General features: G+C 42.5%; 1 protein-coding gene across 1 annotated transcript in view; it reads right to left on the bottom strand.

Annotated features, from left to right (window-relative positions):
• Positions 1 to 12,690, bottom strand: part of FHIP2A (FHF complex subunit HOOK interacting protein 2A) — a 38,079-nt gene extending 25,389 nt beyond the window's left edge. Inside the window, exons 1-2 of the mRNA XM_086377835.1 lie at positions 12,296 to 12,690; positions 5,949 to 6,027 (exon numbers count right to left, since the gene is read on the bottom strand). Of these exons, the coding sequence (XP_086233961.1) occupies positions 5,949 to 6,027; positions 12,296 to 12,340 (124 nt within the window). The 5' untranslated portion in view covers positions 12,341 to 12,690. The remainder of the gene's footprint in view (positions 1 to 5,948; positions 6,028 to 12,295) is intronic.
• Positions 12,691 to 16,652: the final 3,962 nt, after the last annotated feature.

Here is a 16,652-nt window from a genome sequence, read left to right as displayed (position 1 = left end):
CTGGAAAAACCATAGCCTTGACTAGATGGACCTTTGTTGGCAAAGTAATGTCTCTGCTTTTAAATATGCTGTCCAGGTTGGTCATAACTTTTCTTCCAAGGAGTGTCTTTTAATTTCATGACTGCAGTCACCATCTGCAGTGATTTTGGAGCCCCAAAAAATAAAGTCTGCCACTGTTTCCTCATCTATTTGCCATGAAGTGATGGGACCAGATGCCATGATCTTAGTTTTCTGAATGTTGAGGTTTAAACCAACTTTTTCACTTTTCCTCTTTCACTTTCATCAAGAAGCTTTTTGGTTCCTCTTCACTTTCTGCCATAAGGGTGGTGTCATCTGCAAATCTGAGGTTATTGATATTTCTCCCAGCAATCTTGATTCCAGCTTGTGCTTCATCCAGCCCAGCGTTTCTCATGATGTACTCTGCATATAAGTTAAATAAGCAGGGTGAGAATATACAGCCTTGATGTACTCCTTTTCCTATTTGGAACCAATCTGTTGTTCCATGTCCAGTTCTAACTGTTGCTTCCTGACCTCCCATCTCTTGAAGAATTTTCCAGTTTCTTGTGATCCACAGAGTCAAAGGCTTTGGCATAGTCAATAAAACAGAAATAGATGTTTTTCTGAACCTCTCCTGCTTTTTCGATGATCCAGAGGATGTTGGCAATTTGATCTCTGGTTCCTCTGCCTTTTCTAAAATCAGCTTGAACATCTGGAAGTTCACAGTTCACATATTGCTGAAGCCTGGCTTGGAGAATTTTGAGCATTACTTTACTAGCGTGTGAGATGAGTGCAATTGTGTGGTAGTTTGAGCATTCTTTGGCATTGCCTTTCTTTGGGATTGGAATGAAAACTGACCTCTTCCAGTCCTGTGGCCACTGCTGAGTTTTCCAAATTTGCTGGCATATTGAGTGCAGCACTTTCACAGCATCATCTTTTAGGATTTGAAACAGCTCAACTGGAATTCCATCACCTCCACTAGCTTTGTTCGTAGTGATGCTTCCTAAGGCCGACTTGACTTCACATTCCAGTATGTCTGGCTCTAGGTGAGCGATCACACCTTCATGATCATCTGGGTGGTGAAGATCTTTTTTGTACAGTTCTGTGTATTCTTGCCATCTCTAAACTTTAGGTCTCTTTATACAAAAATAAGTTGGCCTTGAATGTTAAGCTGAATAATGCAGGATATGCGGAGAGGACAGGCTTGGTTTTGATCACTGCTACATTGCTTTGTGGGCTTCCCAGGTGGCACTAGTGGGAAGAACCTGCCTGCTAATGCAGGAGACCTAAGAGACATGGGTTTGATCTCTGGGTCAGGAAGAGCCCCTGGAGAAGGGCATGGCAATCCACTCCAATAGTCTTGCCTGGAGAATCCCTTGGACAGAGGAGCCTGGTAGGCTATAGTCCACAGAGTTGCAAAGAGTCAGACAGGACTGAAGCGACTTAGCATGAACATTGCTTTGTAATATTGGGAAGTCAAGACTTGAACTGCCCCCAATTCATCTCCAGATCTGAAAACATGAAGAGCCCAAAGAAAAACCCTCTACTGAAAATTTCTGACATCTCCTCTCATCAGCAGATATCTACTCCCAAAGTAAAAGCTGCTTCTCAGGAAAATTCTTACAAAATACTGATTTTTTTAAAGTAAAAATTAATGAATACTTTTAACATAGTAAAAACACATGGTTTTACCAACCTAAATTTATTATATAAGGGTTAAATTACTCTTATAAAATGTGAAGTGTTATAAAATGTTTAAATATAAAGTGTATTAGGGAATGACAAGTTTTTTTATGTCTCTATTGTTCTTTGCTTAGTACTGCTATAGTTTGTGCAATACAATCCTGGTATGCTGTGTATCTGATGATATAAAGCTCCGTCTGTACACTTACACATGTATGTGTATATATACACACACAGACTAAACCATAATACTAAAGGCTTATGGAGAAAACAAGGCAAAGAGAAGAGTCACTTTTGTTCCCAGGAGGACGTATCAAATACGACTGAGTATGGGATAGTATTAAGAGCATGAGTCCTGGACTTGGACAACCTGGATTCAAGCTTTGGCTCTGTCTCTTTTAGCTGGGTGACCTGGGCAAACTACTTAAGCCTCAGTACCAACATCTGTGAAATGGAGCTGATCAACACCAGTAAGTGCTACTGTATGATTTCAACGAAATAATGTGTGTGAAGCCCAGTGCCTTAGCACACAGTAAGAATTCCAAGAACGTTAACTTATGATGTCTCACTTCATTTTCTTCTAAAATGAGTAGCCTAGGGCTAATAAAAGATGGTGTGTAATTTTATTTGAAATTTACTTTTTACAAGTATTTTTTCACCTGTTTTATATAAACATTCCAGGAAAGAATGAATATTTAAGCATGGTTTGATTACACATATTTATGGAGAAAAACAGTCAAAAAGACCTTTTTTTTGAGAAATAAATGAACTATTAGCTCAACTTGACAGGATTAAAATCCGAGCTCCCTAGAAGATCTAGTTTCTGCTGTCCACTCTCACCATCCTAAACCATGTTTAGACCCCAGCGCCTTTGCATAAGCTATTCCTTCTACTGAAATGCCTTTGCCCTCCTTATCTACCTCAAAAGTTACTGCTCATCCTCAAGCCCGGGGTCAGACCCCGCCTCCTAGTTTTCTCCCTGCTTCCTTCTCTCTCTGTGCCTGACCCACTTTTTTGTCCCATACTTTATTGTAACATATACACTTGCTTTTGCTATGAGATTGCAAAAAAAAAATCATTTACAGCAAGAACTTACAGGCCTTCCTTTAAAGCATTTCCTTAAGACTATGGAGGGGTGAAAAACTCACAAGGGTTAAGAATAGCCATTTTTTGAAAAGATTGCTCCTGTCAAAAACCTTTTCTATAGATGTGCCATCTAAACATCCAAATTGAGGTGAAAATTACACTTCACATTTAAAGGTGTATATATAGATAGTTTGCTATCACTTATTACATAAAAATGAGGAATTTCTTACTTTTAAAGAATTATCTATGACCCCACCAGCCTGCCAAATCAACTTTTTGTTTCTTCATGTATTCTTTCAGTTAAAAAAATATGTGTTCAATCTGCACATCCACTAGCGTTGACCTCTATACTTCTTAAGGGAGCCCACAGGCCTATGGAGCAAGGCTACTACTCTATTTCCTATTTCAGAGGTTGCCAAACTTCAGCTCAGGGAACAAACCCAGCCTTGCCATCTGCTTTAATAAAGTTGTACTGGAACAAAGGAACGCTCTTCTTTTAATGTATTATGGAAGGTTGCTTTTGCACTGTAACAACAGAATTGAATAGTTGCAACAGAGACTGTATGGCCTACAAAGCCTAAGATATTTACTGTCTGACCCTTTACAGAAAAACTTTGCCAAACTTTGACCTAATTTATTCACATTTCCCCATATTCGCTCTTCAGCCTACTCACTAAGAAAGACTGAAGCACAAAGAAGATAACTTCCAAAGACGTCCACACCATGTCCACTCTTTTCCTGCATTGACACCCATATGTTTTCCTTTCTGCCTTAATTTTATGGATGTGAGCTGTCCATAAACCTATGAAGGCTAAGCCTTCGCTAATGCACTAGGATCCAATAACCCACTTGCCAACTTAAGGATATGGCTCAGAAATTATCTCCTATGACTCTCGTCCCACCTTTCCTTCTCTACCAGCTCATTCTCACCAAAGTACAAATGGAAGTACCTTCCATCTTAAAAAAAAAAATTAACCCCCCTACCCCCACCCAAGGCCACTTCTCCCTGTGGCTGTTGATCTGTCTCTCAACTCTCCTTTCCACTAACACTCCTCAAGAGAGCGGTCTTCACACACCATCCAAATATGTTCTCTGTCCATTGTCTCTTACACTTCCTCCAATCAGGTCTCCTCTCTCTTTCTTGCTATTAAAAGGGCCCTTATCAAGGCCACTGATGAGCTCCTCATGGCTGAATCCAATGATCCATTCCTAGCCTTCATCAACTTGACATCATTAGACACTTTGATCCTTCTCTCCACTTCCAGCTTTAAGAACACCATTCTCTCTTGGCAGTCTGGCGCATCACTGGCAAAAGCAAAATCTCCTTTGCTTGCTGTCATTCTCATTTTCCTAATCGCTGAACACTGAGTATGAGGGCTCAGTTCCTGAATACTTTTTTTCTTCCTTCTGTCTGTAGCTATCCCTGGGTAATCTCAGCTAGTCTCATGGCTTTAAATCCCACTTAAGTGAAGTGAAAGTGAAGTCGCTCAGTCGTGTCTGACTCTTTGGACTCTTTGGTCGTGTCTGACCCCATGGACTGTAGCCCACCAGGTTCCTCTGTCCATGGGATTCTCCAGGCAAGAATACTGGAGTGGGTTGCCATTTCCTTCTCCAGGGAATCTTCCCGACCCAGGGATCAAACCCAGGTCTCCCGCATTGCAGGCAGACACTTTACCCTCTGAGCCACCAGGGAAGTCCTACTTACATGCTAATGATTCTCAATTCCATGTCTAGTTTATTCCTCCACCCTAAATCCCAGATCCCTTTTTCTTACTGTCTGCTTGACAATATCCAGCTGCACATACAATGGGTGTCTCAAATTAAACAAGTCCAAAATGTTCTCACAAACCTGCTCCTTCCGGAATCTCCTCATCCCATTCTCCATGAGTGCTCCTTCTATTATTCCAACTGCCTAAGCCCCAACATTTGGAGTTATCCTTCATTCTTATTCTTTCATACCCAATATTCAATCCATTAACAACTTTCTTTAAAATATACCCAGAGTACAATCACTTCTCACACGTCCACCGACATTGCTCAGACCATTGCAACAGTCCCCTGTTCTACCAACTTCACCTCTGCACACTTGCAATCTAAGTTTCTTGCAGAAGCCAGAGTGATCTCTTTAAAGCCGATTATGTTACACCTCTGCTCAAAACCCTTTAAAGGCTCCCCATCTTAGAGTAAAAGCCAAAGCCCTCGCAATGGCTTCAAGGCCTTGGGTGAACTTGCGCCCCTCCCCTGTCGATGTCATCCCCTCCCATTTCTCTCCTTGTTCACTTTGTTCCAGCCACACTTCCTGCGGTCCCCAGTGCATGCCAAGTGCTGCACCCTGCAGCCTCAGGGAGTGTGCACTGCGCGCCCTCCTGGATCTTTTCCCTAGACACCTCCAGGCTTGCTTCCTCCTTCCTTCAGATTCAGCTCAGAAGTCACCTGGGGTAATGAGGATTTCTCTAATCTTAAAGAGCCGTCTGTCTCCAATGGCTCTGTCCCCACTCCCCAAACACTTCCATCCCTTTCAGCCTGCTTCATTTTCTCCTTAGCACTTATCATCCGACACACTATGAGAACTTGTCTATTGTTTGCTTCCTCCTAATCAATATATCTCGGAAAAGGGAATGGCAGCCCACTCCAGTATTCTTGTCTGGAGAATCCCATGGACAGAGGAGCCTGGCAAGCTACAGTCCATGGTGTCTCAAGAGTCGGACATGACAGAGTGATTAATACAATCAATATATCTGGGCTTCCTGACTGGCTCACTGGTAAAGGATCAGCCTGTCAATGCAGGAGACGCAGGGTTCCATCCATGGGTTGGGAAGATCCCCTGGAGAAGGAAATGGCAACCCACTCCAGTATCCTTGCCTGGAAAATTTCATGGACAGTGGAGCCTGGCAGGCTACATAGTCCATGGAGGTGCAAAGAGTCAAACACAATTTAGCAACTAAACAACAACCATCAACATACAAGCTCTGTTAGGACAGATATTTTGTCTATTTGAGTGGCATACCACCCAGTGCCCAGAACAACACTGACACACAGTGGGTGTTCAACAGCTGTATTTTTCAATGAGAGGAATGAAAATAAATTGCTTATAAGTTTCATGCAAAATAACTTTGAAGAGTAGTTTGTAGTTTAATATTTCATAAATTTTCTGTTTAATTAATATCAGTATGGTTTCTTACCTGAAGTCTCTATATAGTAATGGGTAATTGCCTTCCAGTGGTAAACAAAATCTTCTTGTAAAGGAAGAGAAGGTGCAAGCTATACAAACACAAACAAAAAGACCACAACAATTAAGAAAATGGCATTAAAATTTTCATATTAAATATAACTGTATTTTTCTACTAATGATGCAAAAGCAGCATATTAATAAGGAATGAGCTTTAATTTGATTCTGTATGTCAACTATCAAGGAGAAACACAGACAATGTCAAATCCAAGAAAGTAATATAATTTATTAAGAAAGAGGAAAAACACATTTATCAGTGTTATTAGTAATTATAGTATTGGGTTTTTTTTCTCCTTCCCTGAAAGTAGTTACTATATATGACTTCAAAAGTAACAGAGTTCAATGAAAACACACACTATTCTATTACTAAAATATCAGTAAAATGAATTATTGATAACCAGGGATCTTTGTACCTAGGACTTTGAAATGCAAAACAGTAAAGAGCTGCTATGTAACAGTTACACATCACCACTACTAAAATACATACCAAAGTCAGCCCTGTAATCAGAGCAAAACTGTTCTCTATTTTCAATGACATACAAAAGTCAATCTTTTCTTTTTAAGCCTAGATTAGGCAGTGCATATTTTTAGCAAAATGACCACAGGAACAAGACACTACCAATTTAAATTCCACAAAGTCAAAAACGTCTCACATTTTTGATTTTGAAATTTACTTCAGACGTTTTAAGGCCAAAACTATATCCCTTCAACCATCTCATTGCAAACTTAAAAGTATTTTAAATGGGTATTAAACAGATAGAAAAAGATTTGGATGCACCTTTACAATATTTTCTGTTCTTTAAAATGAGTGACAGAGAGAGCATGCTCTCCCAGTCCTAGCATTGTCAATAAATTTTCATCAGAAAGTACAGCTGACCCAGTTTTCATAATAGCAAATAGGTTTCCATTTTGGGAACCTCAACTATGGCAGTGTAATCTCCCATTTTCACAGATTCATCTAAACAGATGACCTAAGAGGTCATGTTACTTCTGAACTTCTACTTGTTCCATTTTGATTGGTTCTCCCATAAAGACCTCAAAGTTCAAAACCCTTCAAAACAATTTCCAAACTACTGAGTAAATTATAAACATTGGTCATGATATCTAAGTGTTTCAATCCAGAAGATGAAACGTAATCAGGAAACAAATGGACCTGAAAAATTTTCTGCAATCATCAATATCTTTCTGCCAACTTTTTCATCCGTGCCTATTCACACCACTCTGATAGTACTGCATTAAGAGAATGTAAATATTCATCTCATTTCCAAATAGAAGGCTATGAAAAAATTTAAAGACTTTAAGATCCTTAACAATGGAGTTAAAAATCTTTGGCATTACTATACTTCAGGAACATGGAGAGAGAAAACTCGTGGGAGACTGAGAAAAAAATTAGAGAAATAAGAAAGAAAGAATTAATTTGGGAAAATAATCTTCCTGAAACTTTTAGATTAAAAAGTCAGTTTTAATCAGCTACTTATTTTTAGAATCTCCTCAAAATATACAGAATTTCTCTTGTGTTATAGACCTTTTAACACACTAGCTTTATGCAGTATTAACAAGTGTTATTAATCAATTAATTCTGTATTAACAATTGGGACAAACCCAAATGAAATTTGGTGTTTCAAAAAATGTACTGAGTTTGTTAAGTGTAAATATTACGCTTTGTTTAATTTTTCCAAGGGAATTTCCAGGGTATATCACTTTCCCGGAGAAATCTGGCCAGACTTCCTGTCGAGGGCACAGTCCTTTCCACACGTGCTTGCGGCATCCTCTCCCTGACTGCCGGCTCCCTCTCTCCCAGCCCTGAGCCCATGCTGGTGACTGTTGAGTTATCCATCTCCTCCACCAGACTGTGAACTCAGTGAGTTTACAAAGATTATATCATCTTGTTCATCACCGAACCCCTAGTTTCCAAGTCAATGATGGCGCATAGTAAGCACTGAATAATGTTTATTGAGTGAATACAGGGCAGCTGCTGCCATTTAGTGAGTAGGTACATGCCAGGGCTTCCCTGGTGGCTCAGCTGGTAAAGCATCAGCCTGCAATGCGGGAGACCTGGGTTCCATCCCTGGGTCGGGAAGATCCCCTGGAGAAGGATATGGCAACCCACTCCAGTACTCTTGCCTGGAAAATTCCATGGATGGAGGAGCCTGGTAGGCTACAGTCCATGGGGTTGCAAAGAGTCAGACACGACTAAGTGACTTCATTTTTCTTTCACTTTTATGTGCCAGGCACAGTGCCAAAGTTTACACTTACGTGTGGCCTTAAATTCTCCCAATAAACTCCGACTTTTCCCAAACTCTTGTCAAGACTTAGAGCCATTCACTGACCTGCAGAAGGCAATACTACTGGTAATTAAAAACCTGGAGGTCTTTCCCCAAAATACCTACCACACAAAAGGACCTACCTAGCTGATAACTCCAGAGAAGGCAATGGCAGCCCACTCCAGTACTCTTGCCTGGAAAATCCCATGATGGAGGAGCCTGGTAGGCTGCAGGCCATGGGGTTGCGAAGAGTCGGACACAACTGAAGTGACTTAGCAGCAGCAGCAGCAGCTGATAACTCAGATGAGAAGTAGTGTTCTCAGAGCCCTGCCTGCAGCCTCACAGGCATTATCAACATTCCAGGCCCAACTCTTTTAAATTGCTTCTTCCTCCGGGCAATTTTGTGACACCCCCCCACCTATCTCCTCTGCTGCTGTATGTCCAGCTCAAGTCTCACTTCCTCCAGGGAGCCTTCCAGTCCTAAGTGCTTGCTCCCCTCCTCCTACAGAACGCACTGACAGAACAATGATCCAAATAGTAACAGTAATGATTAACATTTATTAAGCACTTACTATGTGCCAGGCACTGCATTAAGTACCGGTCATTCTAATTTTCACAATTCTATCAGATAGGTCTAATTACTTCCATTTTACTGTGAGGGAAGCCAGCTGTGCTGCAGCCCATGGGATCCCAAAGAGTAGGACACGACTCACTGACTGAACAACAAAAATGAGGAACTGAAACATACAAAGACTAAGTAAGTTGTCCAGTGAACAAGTAGGGGGCAGAGGCAAGCCCAGAACCCTGCTCTGTCTGGCTCTAGGGGCCAGGCCACAAGCTTGGGCACGGCTTATACTTCAACCTGTGCGTCTGTTCTGCCTACCAGTGCAGTCTCACCGTGAACTCGCACTGTGCTTTCTTGATGGGCTCCTAAAACGTATGCTGCGTGACTAAAGGATGACAGTTAAAGAGCACTTGCTGGAAAAGAATACACTTAAGAAAACACTACCTACGTTTCATTTGACATTTTAATTCCTACTGCAGAGTAGATTTTTACGGAATTGCTAGTTTCAACAATCATCATTAAATCTTAATTATAATTTTACAAGAAAATAATAATGCATCCAAATTCTGAAAGATGACTTACCTTGAACTAACTAGTTAAGACAGATAAAACATTTTTTCCTGACATTGCCCTTTTATCCTCCTGGAATAAATCTGCCTTCAAGGATGGAACTGACTGGAATTACAAGATATTAGTCCCTGGCAGACTACCTCACACAGACTAAGGCCCTCAACAAATACTGAGTTGTACTAATGGAAGGTGTTTTATTTATCCTTTGGAGAAGCTGGGCTAAAATGATCCACCTCAGAACTAATTAGATGAGAGGCCTGATTTCAGACTTGTGGCAACTAGCTAATTTCCTGACTCTTACTAGCCAATCATTTCTATCCTGAAGGAAAGCTGTCATTTCTGAAAAAGGAGGCAAGAGTTACATTACAGTTTTTGTTTTCGCTCAAGGTGTGAATTTCTCTCCTAAACTCAAAATGTAGCCTATCAGATTAATAATACATCTTCAAGCACTGATCTTTGAAAATATCTTAGTTGTATGTCATCCTTTTAAGTAGTTAACAGGAAGTGAGAAGAAATCATTAATTAAACAATAAGGAAAACTCTACACCTAAACCCTATTTAAATGAATGTGTATCTGGTTGACCCTAAAAAACACATTTGAAGATGGATCCAACTGAATCAAAAAACCTAGAAAATAATAATACCAAAATGGTTGAGAAAACATTATAAAGATTCATACAGTGACACAATTGAAAAAAGGTCATGTCAGCATCTGTCTGCAGGATTATCTCCCTTCTCTGTAGAACCCTGATAATCGTAATTGCAATGCTATATCAGAAAATACTAATTGGGCAAACAAATTAAAAGGAGGATAGAGAAAAGCTAATGAAATGAACTGAGGAATGGTAAGACTAGGCCATAGAAAAAAAGTCAAGCAAATAAACAGAAGTGAATAAATGGAAACCAATCTTGGGCTAGGGAAAAAAAAGATATTCTTCAAATAACACAAAGATGGCTTATTCAGCATTACATATGGGTTCATTTCCAAGAGAATGGTAAAAGGGAAAAGAAAAAAAAAAAGTACACCAAAAATTTTTCATCACATTTAACTGCCTATCAAGGTAAACTAGTAAGTATCACAATTGAAAACATTAATGCTAAGTAAATAAAAACATTACTTTTCCAAATGCAGTGCATTAACTCCCAGGGGCAGGTGAATATAATCCACTCTTTTTCTAACCTCAGCAAAGCAGACAACCTGGATATTACAGAGGCAGAGTCAGACAATTTACACGGATAATTTGGGAGATGCTAACATACACAATTATAAGAAGATAATGCAGACAGAAAACACAGGCCTCAGGACAAAAATGAGTCTTTACTGTGAGAGCACTGAAAGCCATCTTTCTTTTTCTAAGTACTTATTTCTGTAAATATCGGCCTGAATTAGTATAGAATATAAATGATGTAATAAATTCTTATCCCCAATTATCTCAGTATGAAGCTGTATTCAGTGTCAAAAAAGTAAATGATTCTTGATATTTTAAGTTAAGGAATAATATAAAATGTAAATATCACTGTTTTTTATAAATTTTAATTGAATTCTAAAAGTAAGGTGCTGTAGCTGGTGTATACGCAAGAAAGAAAAATTAAAAATTGCCTTAGAGTCTAAGGCTATCATCTCCCTCAAGAGCAATACTGCTCTTCATTCATGAAAAACCGTGTCTTGCCTGATTTGATACATTCCTTTTCTCAAGAACCTGTAGCAGATCTAAAATGACTCAAAACATTTCCCACACAGCACTTAAAAACTGTACAAAAGTTTTCCATTACTGAGTTTTAAAGATCCATTTTATTTTTATCTGGCCGTAAAAACTGTTATATTGCAAATTGTGTGTTTTCCCCCCTTAAAGTTATGTAGATCTGAATGTGCTATGTCACCCAAAAACTAAACACAGAAAGAGAATGACATTTCTAAAACTAGCCAAGTAGCACGTCTAGCAAAACTGCACTTGTTATGAACTTCAGGGTGCATTCTTCGATTTGGGCAATTCTGCCAGCCTAAGGTAAAACAACCGAAGTAAAGCAATGCGACCCCTTATCACTGAATCAGCAGGAAGACACGTTCTTATGAGTTACTTCTCTTTTAGTAGTGTTAGATTTGAGTGCTGTCCCCCTATGCTGGTGTCTGAAATCCTCAAATCGGGGTACAACTGCAGGAAAGACGAAAAGCGTCCAGGAAAGGAAGAGAAGAAAGGAAACAGATGGTCCTGGTGCTGGGTGAGGGCTTGGAAAATGTCTAAAGCACACTCGATCAGACCTTCCAAATGCATTTCACACCGATCAAGGAGATCCAGCTGAGTCCGGCCGCCCGGCCCGCGAGAGCAAAACCTGGCTAGATTACGAAACCGGTCGGGTGGGCTGCCTCCCTGCCAGAGCCGCGCCCCCCGGCAAGAGCACCCCGTCCTGCCCGCCCCCCCCCCAAACAAAACAAAACAAACCCAAATAGTGTTAGGCCGTTTCTTTTGTCTCGGTCAACGCTGACCACTTTTTGAGGGAGAAGGTTAACGGTCAGGGAGTCCGGGGGAGCGCCCCAAGACCTTGCCAGGTGCTCCCCGACTCCCCTGGTCCCATCGGAGGAATCGGACGACCCCCGATCCGGGCCGGGAGCGGTCGCTCCTCCCGGGGACTCCCGCCTGCCCTCTTAGAGCGAGAAAAAGGGCTCCAGGCCGGCCCGGAGCAGGAAGGAGAGCAGGGGGTTCGCTCAGAGCCAGGCCCGAGGCCCCCGGCGCCCCGACGACCCCGCAGCGCCCGCCCCCGGCCTCGCTCCTTCGCGGGTCCGGGGACGCCTAGGGCCGCCGGGCCGAGGCCGCCAGGCTCTCTCTGCCCGGGGCCGGCGGCGGGGAACGTAGGCCGCCGCCATCCCCGGCCTGTCGTGCGCCCGCAGCCCCGCGGCCTTACCGCCTCCACGGCGTGCTGCAGGATGGAGGTGAACTTGGAGAACATCTTGTCCCGGGACTGCAGCAGCTTCTCCCGGGACGACCTGGAGAGCTCCTCGATCCGCCGCCGCCGCCCCTGCTGCGGCTGCCGGGGCCGCTCCAGAGTGAAGGCCGGTGCGGGGCAGGGAGGACGAGCAGAGGGCCGAGGCGGGCCCGGCCCGGCCGCTTCAGGTGTGAGCGGGCGGCGCGGCGGCTCCGGCGGGCGCGGCGACGTGGCGGGCGGCGAGGAGGGCGTTCCGCGCGGACTCTGGGCCCGCGACGCTCCAGCGGCGGCGGCTCCGGCTTCGGCTCCGGTTCGGGCTCCGGCCCCGGCTTGGACACGGTGGCAGCTCGGCTCGGGTTCCTTCCGCCCGCTCTGCCCGCCGCGGCCTGTAGGGGGCGCCGCCGCGGCCTGGGGAGGCCCCCGCCAGGCCAGGCAGACCCTGCGGCTGGGCGGCCGGACGCCGCGGGGGCGGGAGAGGCACCCAGAGGCCGCGGCCGGCCTGGGGTCGGGAGTCGGGCCTGGGCGCTGCCGCCTCAATCTCCTGCCGGCACACCGTCATGCTTACGTTTAAAAAATATAGCCGTTCCCACTGCGACTTGTTTCTCCAGTGGAAGTAAATGCCGATTTTGTAGGAAAACGAAGCCATACATGTATGTGAAATTCAGAGGTTCGTCTTTTAAGGGCAGATTTGCAAGACCGGCAAGAAAAAACACAGTATTCCCAAGGCAAACAGGAACGGTGGGTTTAGATGCTAAGAATGAGAACAAATCAACGAAAGCAGATGAAATGGCTTTGCTAACCGTAAAACTTTATTATTATTCTTATTGTTGTTATTATTTATTCAACATTAAAACAGGAAGCCCCAGATTGACGAATGGTAAGATGATTCAGTTATTAGTTTGGAACATTTGATGGAAAATGAATTCAGGATAGCATTTTCTATTCAGTTCATCAGTTGATTCTGGGAAACATCAGTGAGGGAAAAGAACTGAAATGGATTCTAGGAAGTGCAAAGGACAGATAAGTGGAGCTACAGTGTAAGCACTTGGATGGAGGCTTCTTTAAAATAGTATGCAACAGTATATTCAGCAAACCTTGAAGAAATACCACTCGGGCTAGTACAGTTTAGGTTGGGTTGATACAAATTATGAAAATGTTCTTATCCTGGAGAACTTTGTTTTTGCTAGGATTGCCATTTGATCAAAAGGACCATTAAATTCTTGATGAGGGTGGAGTCAGTGCTGGACAGCCTGTGCTGAAAATTTATATTTGTAATTGAATTAGTTGAGCAGGGGAAAGGCAGAAAAGATAGCAGCAGTGCAGAATGATGTTTAGGGCCAGTCTCTGAAACTGGGTAGCCTAGATTTATAATCTCATTTCTGCCATTCACTGCAGCAAGCTGTTTAACCTCTTTGTGCTTTGGTTTACTCGTCTGTAAAATTCCAGCGGGGGGCCGGGGATTGGGGTGTAGGGCCTGGGGGGTGGTGGTAATACCTACCTTCATGAAGTCGTATGAAAAATTTTTAATATATGTAAAGTAGTTTAACATGTCCAGTCTGCAGTAAGCAATGCACGAACATTTGTTATTAGTAACAGTTCAGTTCAGTTGCTTAGTCATGTCCGACTCTTTGTGACCCCATGGACCGGAGCACATCAGGCCTCCCTGTCCATCACCAACTCCTGGAATTTACTCAAACTTATGTCCATTCAGTCGGTGATGCCATCCAACCACCTCATCCTCTGTCGTCCCCTTCTCCTCCCACCTTCAATCTTTCCAGCATCAGGGTCTTTTCAAATGAGTCAGTTCTTCGCATCAGGTGGCCACAATATTGGAGATTCAGCTTCAACATCAGTCCTTCCAATGACTATTCAGGACTGATCTCCTTTAGAATGGACTGGTTGGATCTCCTCGCAGTCCAAGGGATTCTCAAGAGTCTTCTCGAACACCACAGTTCAAAAGCATCAATTCTTCAGTGCTCAACTTTCTTTATAGTCCAACTCTCACATCCATATGTGACTACTGGGAAAAAAAAAAAACCATAGCCTTGACTAGACGGACCTTTGTTGGCAGAGTAATGTCTCCGCTTTTTAATATGCTGTCTAGGTTGGTCATAACTTTTCTTCCAAGGAGTAAGCGTCGTTTAATTTCATGGTTGCAGTCACCATCTGCAGTGATTTTGGAGCCTCCCAAAAATAAAGTCTGTCACTGTTTCCCCCACCTATTTGCCATGAAGTGATGGGACGGGATGCCATGATCTTAGTTTTCTGAATGCTGAGTTTTAAGCCAACTTTTTCACTCTTTTTCACTATTAGTAATAGTGTAGTATTTAACAAAATAATAGGGCCAGAAATCAAGATTTAAGGAGACTTTTACTAGTCTTGTCTTCTTTTCTCCCATTTTTGTTACCTCTGTCCTTGGATATCAGGTGAATTTGACCTTAATTTCCTGTACAGTAGCCTCCAGAATGCTGGAGGCAAATTCTGTCATTCACTGAAAATCAAAACATGCTCCTTATCAAATCCTAGCTAATCATGTCTTCTTCAACCAAGAGTACATGCTGTTTATTATTATTATTATTACTCAACAGTTTAAGATGGTTAGTCATATTATTAACTATAATTATTTTCCTGACCTAATTGTCATACGTTTATATGGTATTTTGTATTTTCATAATACCTCACAACCACTAATTGTATGAAGAGGTCTATTTAAAGCAGGCCTACTTAGAGTTGTTTGTATTTGAAGATGCCTGTCTCTGTACACTTATTGTAAGTACAATAAAATGTATGTTTTGCTCTAGATTAATATCAGTATAGATGCTGGTTGGAGAACATTTTTAAAAGTGGATAGGGAAAAAAAAAAAATTCGGAGAAGGCAACGGCACCCCACTCCAGAACTCTTGCCTGGAAAATCCCATGAGCAGAGGAGCCTGGAGGGCTGCAGTCCGTGGGGTCGCAAAGAGTCGGACACAACTGAGCGACTTCACTTTCCCTTTTCATTTTCATGCATTGGAGAAGGAAATGGCAACCCACTCCAGTGTTCTTGCCTGGAGAATCCCAGGGACTGGGGAGCCTGGTGGGCTGCCGTCTATGGGGTCGCACAGAGTCGGACACGACTGAAGTGACTTAGCAGCAAATTAAAACACTTTGGAAATAGATAATACATTAAACTCTAATTCATTACACTTCCTCAGGGTGAATACATTTGTTAAGTTCTTTTATGAATGAAGTTTAATCAGCAAGGACACACAAAAAAATCTATAAAACTGAAACTCAATTGGAATGGAGTTGAAGAAGAAATAGAGTTGGAGGACATCTTCCAAAATTTGGCAAATTTCTGGACATTGCATTCCCAAATTTCACTAAAATTACATTAGAGGGATTTAAAAAAAAAAATACAAATCCAAATGCTACAAATACATTAAGAGACAGCAGTAAAAATTTGAGAACTGGAAAGTAGCTGTAAAGGCCATAACTGATATGACTGACGTAAGAAAGCTGAATCCCAAGGTAAAAAAACAAGAACCAAAGTGGTGTGTTAACACATTCACAGACCCTCTCAATGGCTCAGGAAATGGTAACATTAAGTACCTCTGGAGGTAGAGGTAAAAGTGGGACTGAAGATAACAGGATGGCTTGAAAGTTTATTTAGAATTGGATAGATGCACCTCCGGAGAAGGCAATGGCACCCCACTCCGGTACTCTTGCCTGGAAAATCCCATGGATGGAGGAGCCTGGTAGGCTGCCGTCCGTGGGGTCACTAAGAGTCAGACACGACTGAAGCAACTTAGCAGCAGCAGATGCACCTCCACTCCACGAGACTGCCTGGCTGCCTCCTTCCCACCCTGAAATAACATGAGAGACATCTTCCTAGAAAGGGAGGGGCTCCATACTGAGAAAAGAAAAAAAGAAAAAGGAGGATAAAGTGAAAATAAACCTTGTGAATGTTGAGACACAGGTCCTCAACCCTCATCCTCCTCTTGGCTCAAAATATAGTCATCAGGCTGATCCCTCCAGGTAGAAGATAGAAAGGTCCTTTCTGGAGAATCTGTTTCATCCAAGAGAATAGCCCCAAAGATCCTGCAGAGGAAACCCAGACAACTTTACATTGCAGCTCCCAGTTGACAAGCTCTGTCCACCTACTCAGAGCTTCAGTCAGATTCTTTGTGCACCTCTCTTAAATAGGAACACACAGTCTGGGATCATCAACAATTCTAGGAAAGCCTGCAATATTCAAGTTAGAGCCCAAAGGAAAACCAGGACCAAAAAGAAAACTTGAAAGAAGTGGGTTGCTTACGTTGAACAGACAGGGAAAGATGGGAAGAAAACTTCCATA

The sequence above is a fragment of the Bos grunniens genome, chromosome 26, assembly GCF_055505025.1.
Source record: "Bos grunniens cultivar Pamir isolate PY7600 chromosome 26, Bosgru_T2T1.0, whole genome shotgun sequence".
In the NCBI taxonomy this organism is placed as follows: Eukaryota; Metazoa; Chordata; class Mammalia; order Artiodactyla; family Bovidae; genus Bos; species Bos grunniens.
Note: the sequence above shows the minus strand (reverse complement) of the source record. Positions and strands in the feature narration are given on the sequence as shown.